Source organism: Coenobita brevimanus, chromosome 73 (assembly GCF_032717465.1).
Source record: "Coenobita brevimanus isolate Jiangsu-jjx chromosome 73, ASM3271746v2, whole genome shotgun sequence".
Taxonomy (NCBI): Eukaryota; Metazoa; Arthropoda; class Malacostraca; order Decapoda; family Coenobitidae; genus Coenobita; species Coenobita brevimanus.
In genome coordinates this window covers 32055402-32062836 of record NC_137026.1, presented here as the reverse complement: position 1 = coordinate 32062836, position 7435 = coordinate 32055402, and the positions used below count along the sequence as shown (strand labels likewise).

The 7435-nt window shown below is 42.9% G+C and overlaps 1 protein-coding gene across 1 annotated transcript; it reads left to right on the top strand.

Moving 5' to 3' along the window:
* Positions 1-513: 513 nt before the first annotated feature.
* On the top strand, positions 514-6421 carry LOC145407563 (pigment-dispersing hormone 1 peptides-like). The gene is made up of 3 exons (XM_080278486.1): positions 514-606; positions 1594-1799; positions 6320-6421. Exons 1-2 carry the CDS (start codon positions 514-516, stop codon positions 1735-1737), a joined length of 237 nt encoding a protein of 78 aa, XP_080134612.1. The 3' UTR covers positions 1738-1799; positions 6320-6421.
* The last annotated feature ends 1014 nt before the right edge of the window (positions 6422-7435 follow it).

The window sequence follows — 7435 nt, the reverse complement described above, 5'->3', positions numbered from 1 at the left end:
CACCCTCACTACACCCTACTTCTCATAGCCGCTTCAGAACTCAATTTTATTTTTTATTTTTTCATTTCACTTTATCCCCGGTAAGGATGGTTCGTGTCATGCCTCTGGGTCTGCCTCTTCTCCTTCCACTACCGACCTTCCTTATTTTTTCCCAAAACAGTTTCTTGCATCTGCCCCTGTTCCTACTTTTCCATCACTGACCTTCTTTACTTCCTTCACAAACAATATCTTATTATCTCATCACTTGCAATTGCCTTCTAGATTAATTACAGATTGCATCCTTAATATTGCATCATAATTATAAGGGATGAAATGGATAGGTATATGAGTAAGAGGGGTGTAAGTTTGGTGAAGGGCAGCGAAACAGCAGGGGACAGAGCGACATGGAGGCGATTTGTTTGTGGTCACCCCTTACGGTATTGAGGCGCCTGGCTGTAAACAGACAGAATTATAAGCTTACGTTAGAAGTATGACAAAGACCTCTCACAGCTTTCTCCACCCCGTCCTATCAGCATGGTGCGCGCCGTGGCCCTGGGTGTGATGCTTCTGGTAGTCGTGAGCGCCGTACTGACTCACGCCCACGACCTCAAGTACCCAGAACGCGAGGTGAGTCACGAGTCACTGGGGGGTCAGGTGAGTCATGAGGGAACTGGTGAGTCATGGATACAGTAAGGAGAGTTAATGAGTCACTCGAGATGAATAATGAGGCTTCAAGTACCAAGAGCGCGAGGTGATGAGTCAGTCAAGGGGAAAAGGTGAGTCGCAGGTATGGTGAGTCAGGTGGTAGGTGAGTCGCTGAGGTGGTGATTTAGTGAGAGCAGGTGAAATTAGCCTGTCTCCCTAATATTCAAGTACCGTGGTAAGATAGGCAGGTCCTTCAGAGGCGCGCACACACACACACACACACACACACACACACACACACACACACACACACACACACACACTCACCAACAAACATACATACTCCAATCCCCCCTCTCCACATACATGCTGTACACATACTCCAACACACACACACACACTCCAACGCTTAAAATTTCCCCATGCCCTATTTCGTTAGTCTCAACACTGCACCGAATCACTGAGGGTAAGTAGCATTAAGTAACTTCAATATTACATCTCATAATCTAGTGCCACTAACTTCATACGTGACTGGAGTACTGGTATATAAATTAGTAAGTGTGAACAAACTAAGAACAAGATGAACAAGATCATTTTTTCAGGAGTCAAAATTTCACGCTGCTCACTTCAATTGCTCTTACAGTCTTGAAGGAGTCTGTTTCATCTTCTAAGGGATCTCTAAGACGAAGGGGTTATAAACAACATATAAGATACTAGTAAGTTCGAATGCCATCACTCCTCCCTCCTCTGTGCTAAGATACATGCTAGGTAGTGGACAGAGTGAATCAGATTTGTTATTTTTCTTGCTTATAAGACGCACCTTGAAGAAATACATATTCTTCCACAACCGCCATATACATTTTCCGATCTCCTTCCCTCCCTCCCGCCTTCCCTCCCTCACTTCTTGCTCCCAACCTCCCTCCCTCTCTTTTAATCTGCCTTAAAATTTATCCTCCATTTTGTGCACAGATGGTGGCCGAACTTGCGAGCCAGATCCTGCGCGTGGCCCAGGGATCGTGGCCTCCCGCAGCCGGCACACACAAGCGCAACTCAGAGCTCATCAACTCCATCCTGGGCCTCCCGAAGGTCATGAACGATGCTGGGAGGAGATAAGCGCCCTCACATGACCTCCCCCTCCTGACCCCTGACCCCAACCCTACACTGATGACATAAAGGTGAGTTTACTGACTGGCGTTTCTCATTTTCTATACAAGCAATGAAGAAGGAACCCAAGGCCAGAAGTCCGCAAAATTGTTCCATCCAAGAAAAAAACAAAAACAAGATAACAGAGAGCCAAATTCAGGATCTGTTCAATTCGAGATGCCTGGACACACTGCGTTTAAAGGACTGGAAGTCATAGGCAGTAGGAAATATAGAGGCAGACAGTTCCAAAATGGGAGAGGGGTGCCTTCACGTGGTGGCGCTAATATAACTGGGTGATGTGAGTGATATACAAACGTCCTTTAACTCCCCTCCCTATCCCCCGAAAGGAGAACGATGTCGTTCAGTATTCAGCTTGCAATTCTTATTTTCGAGGTAATGATGGATGCATTTGAGACTGAAAATACAATCTAATTCCGTCAGACTATGCAACAGAGAGAGAGAGAGAGAGAGAGAGAGAGAGAGAGAGAGAGAGAGAGAGAGAGAGAGAGAGAGAGAGAGGATTAAAAATTTTTTGTGGTGTAAGATCAAGAAAATTGCTGATTTTGACTTTTTTTTTTTTGTCAAAGTCTCTCTCTCTCTCTCTCTCTCCAGTTTCAAACTAGACACTCCCAATTCTCACAATCAAACGTGTCTTTAAAAGTCGAAGATAAAAAATAAGAAATAATAAAAAAAAAAAAAACTTTGCCCTCTCAAACACGTGTCAGTTTCACAGATAGAATATACACATCAACTAAAATTTTATTACCTGTACACCTTTGCTATTTATTTTTTTCCTTCGTCTTGGAAGTGTTGTGGGGTGTGTGGTGGAGATGTGGTATAAAGTAAAACAGTGTGGTAGGGGGTGCGGTGGAGTTGTGGTATAAAGTAAAGGAGTGTGGTAGGGGGTGTGGAGGAGATGTGGTATAAAGTAAAGGATGAGGTGTGGTGGAGATGTGGTATAAAGGAGTGTGGTAGGTATTGTGGAGATGTGGTATAAAGTAAAATAGTGTGGTAGGGGGTGTGGTGGGGATGTGGTATAAAGTAAAGGATGAGGTGTGGTGGAGATGAGGTATTAAGGAGTGTGGTAGGAGGTGTGGTGGAGATGTGGTATAAAGTAAAAGAGTGTGGCAGGGGGTGTGGAGGAGATGTGGTATAAAGTAAAGGAGTGTGGTAGGTGTAGTGGAGATGTGGTATAAAGGAGTGTGGTAGGTGTAGTGATGTGGTATAAAGTAAAGGAGTGTGGTAGGTGTAGTGGAGATGTGGTATAAAGTAATAGAGTGTGGTAGGGGGTGTGGTGATGTGGTATAAAGTAAAGGAGTGTGTGGTAGAGGGTGTAGTGGAGATGTGGTATAAAGTAAAGGATGAGGTGTAGTGGAGATGTGGTATAAAGTAAAAGATGAGATGTAGTGGAGATGTGGTATAAAGTAAAGGAGTGTGGTAGGTGTAGTGGAGATGTGGTATAAAGTAAAGGAGTGTGGTAGGTGTAGTGGAGATGTGGTATAAAGGAGTGTGGTAGGTGTAGTGATGTGGTATAAAGCAAAAGAGTGTGGTAGAGGGTGTCATGGAGATTTATAAAGTAAAGGGTACAAAATGAACCTTGCTATCGTTACTTCCCAGCGATTACGATTTCTCTAAGCCGCTTAAAATCGTCCTGTGATACCCTAAATAAACCGCCTACCTGCATCCACTAACGATAGGATTGTTGCTGTTGTTGTTGTTGTTGTTGCGGCGGCGGTGGTGGTGGTGGTGGTGGTGGTGGTGGTACTGTACAGAGTTTAGCCATAATACTATACTCCTTCTACTCTAACTTGGCCTAAAACTGACCCTTCTTCACCTTGCATACTGAGGTGTAATAGCAGATCAACACTAGATTGTAACGCTAGTCATGAAGAAGTGCTATGGAAAGGCTGTAGATCCGTAGTATTGTCTTTTTCTTACATCAACACTAGACTGAAATGCTAGTCATGAAGAAGTGCTAAGAAGAGGCTGTAGATCCGTAATATTGTCTTTTCCTGACACTGAGCTCCGTGAAATAAGTTACAAAAGGACGAAAATCTGGGCCAAATTAGAGTCACGTGAACCCAGTGGACTGCAGGCTGAAGTTCTCCCTCTTCCTACAGTACACCATCTTCCTTTTATGGGATAGGGAAGGAGGGGAGGGACCTTTATACATTTAGGCAGTGGAGCTTCCCGGTTAATTCAGTGCCACCACGTGAAGGCGCCTCTCTCCAGTGACAAACCCTCATCCTTTTCTGCCCAGTTTTCTAATGCAAGAGTTAACTGTTACTCCCAGTCCTTCACGTATGCAACATGTCAACTCTGGAACTGTCTCCCTCTGTCTGTATTCCCTGCTGTCTATGACCTCCAGTCTTTCAAACACTGTCCAAGCATCTCGAAATGAACGGATCTTGAATTTGCCTTTCTGTTATCTTGTTTTTCTTTGAGGGAACAATCTTACGGGTTTGTGACCTTTGGTTCCTTTTTCTTTGCATTAAACACACACACACACACACACACACACACACACACACACACACACACACACACACATACACACACACACACGCACGCACGCACACACACACACACACTGTAGTTGAAATATATAGTGCAGATCATAGTGTGTCTCTTTAAATAAGGCCTACAATTGCCATCCCTCCATCTTGAATGCTGAGATGTAACTATAAATTAACACTATAAGGCTAGTCACGAAGAAGTGCTATGGAAAATGGGGCCGCAGCGTCTTACTCCTCCACGTGAAATAACCTGCAAGAAGACGAAAATCTGGACCAAGATAAAGTGAAAGAACTATAGTCTTATGGGTCGATTTGAATCCATAAGGGGTGATGAACAGATTTCTCGTTAGTGCCAGCAGGTGCGTAGGGCGGTCACCTGTCCTTAAGTGCCCTGGGTTTACGTCAGTCTAGCCACGGGTACCTACGCCTGGCTAGGGGGGATATGGGGACTGAGTTTTTTATTTTCTGAGAGAGGGGGTGGGGAGCAAAAATTTCTCTACCGTCTCGAAGTCAAAAATTTCATAGGGTGATGAGTGAATGGATGTGTCACTAACTTTTGATATGTACTGTTGTGTGTGTGTGTGTGTGTGTGTGTGTGTGTGTGTGTGTGTGTGTGTGTGTGTGTGTGTGTGTGTGTGTGTTTTGTAATATTCCTTTTTTTTATACTACGTCTCGATTCTACCCACCTCAGTTATGGTAGTGAGAATAGGTATAAGATACTGGTGGTGATGATGATGATGATGATGATGATGATGGCCCTCCCACGTTCGAGCTGATGATGATGATAATGATAATGATGATAACTTAATAGTGTGATGACGATGATGATGATGATGATGATAATAATGACAGTTACCTTAATATTCTGATGATGATGATAGTGATGATGATAATGATAACAGTTATTTTAATATGAAGATGATGATCATGATGATGATGATAATGATGATCTTAATACTGTGAAGATAATGATGATAATAATGATGATGACAGTTACCTTAATACTGTGATGATGATGATGATGATAATGATGATGACAGTTATCTTAATATAGAGATGATGATGATGATACCACTCCCACTTTCACGCTGAAGGTGATGATAATATTGATGATGATGATGGTTACACACATTCGTTTTCCTACCTTAATTATAACTCTACAGGTAACTTATAATCCAAGTGTCACCTCTCCTACTTATATTTTTTTCCACTCATTACTACTATTATTACTTGTATTATTCTGCATCTACCTCCACAGTTCTATCTATCTATCTATTGCCAGACGCCTTAATCCCTTATACGGGGTGGCCACAAACAAATCGCCTCCACGTCACCTGTCCCCCGCCAATTCACTGCCCTGCTCCCAGTTCACACCCCCCTCTCTCATATACCGTACCTCTCTTCTCCATCCCCCCATCTCATCCTTGGCCTTCCTCTCCCTCTCTCCCCCTCCACTTCACTCACATACACTCTCCTCGTCAGTCTCTCACTCTCCATCCCCTCCACATGGCCAAACCACCTCAGTGTGTTTCTCCTTATGCTTCCTATAACATCCACATCCACACCACAACGCTCCACAATTATGATCACCATATTTGTAACTCAATTCTAACACGTCTATCACCATAACTATAACACCACCACTACCACTACTGTAATTTCTATCACTACCATTACTATAACTATCACCACTACTACTACTATCACCACCATTATCACCACCACCATCACTACTACTATCATCATTACCACCACTACTATCACCACCACTACCATTATCACCACCACTACTAATATCACCATAACCACCACGACTACTATCATCACCATACTATCACCACCACTACTACTATCATCACCACTACTACTAGGCTATCACCACCAATACCACCACTACTACTACCATCACCACTACTACCATAACCCTCACCATTTTCACCACAACAGCTACCTCTACCATCACTACCACCATTTCTCCATCACTACCACCATTATAACTACTACCACTATCTCTAACGACCTCTCACGACCCCCAGGACGAGACCAGTGGGTGTGTAGAGCCTGCCTGACCACCACGACCACCACACCAAGTCGTACCACCACACCTACCACCACCACCACGACCACCTACCCAGCCTCCCACCTCTAGCAATCTCTAGTAAAGGCTTCTAGAGTAGAATGTGTGTTTTACTATCTCCTGAACCATCGCTGTTATATCTAGGTCCCTTTTTTAAGTGGTTTGGGAAATTTCGTAACACCTTTTCCTTAGCGATTTATTCTGAGCCTAACACCTCAATTTGATGCTAGAGAGGAAGGCCTTAACGTGGTGGCACTGATATAGCTGGGTGGTTCGACTGCCTGGTTATACAAACGTCCCTCAACTTCCTTCCTATCCCCCGAAAGGAGGATGGTGGACTGCAGGAGGAGGATAGGTTCAGCCTGAAATCCACGGGGTTCACGCTTCAGATGAACCTGAGGCTACAACAACAAAAACAACTACAACAATAACTACTACTACTACAACTAATAATAATAATAATAAAATAATAATAATAATAATAATAATAATAATAATACGCGACTATACTACTACGGTACTACTACTACAACTACTACTACTACCACTGAAGCTATGTAGATATTAAAACTATATAACCAAAGCACAAAACCAAAACACTAACATGCAAAATAAATCGCTAAGGAAAAGATGCCAAGGAGCCATGCACATACACTGAGCCCTATACTCCCATGCAATCCTTCAGCCAGAGAACGTCTTAATATCAACCTTATTTTTGGTACTTCAAGACGATTTTATCCAGCTTAAGACAGTGCCCTCGTAGTGAAGGAGTTAATGAAGGCTGCGTCCAACCCCTCTAGCTAAACTAAATCGTCTGGAGAAAGAATGAACGAGAATGAACGACAAAAAAAGCGACTTCGTACACTAACCCTTCAATAAGAGGGTACTTTATTTTGTTATTCTCTCTCTCTCTCTCTCTCTCTCTCTCTCTCTCTCTCTCTCTCTCTCTCTCTCTCTATATATATATATATATATATATATATATATATATATATATATATATATATATATATATATATATATTGTTACGGAACAGAGAAAGATAACGTACACTTTAAGTGAGAATACTAAGAGT

Coding starts and splice junctions, on each gene's coding strand:
- LOC145407563 (XM_080278486.1), top strand. CDS start 514: ATGGTGCGCGCCGTGGCCCTGGGTGTGATGCTTCTGGTAGTCGTGAGC. Junction 607..1,593: donor TCAAGTACCCAGAACGCGAG/GTGAGTCACGAG, acceptor TTTTGTGCACAG/ATGGTGGCCGAACTTGCGAG.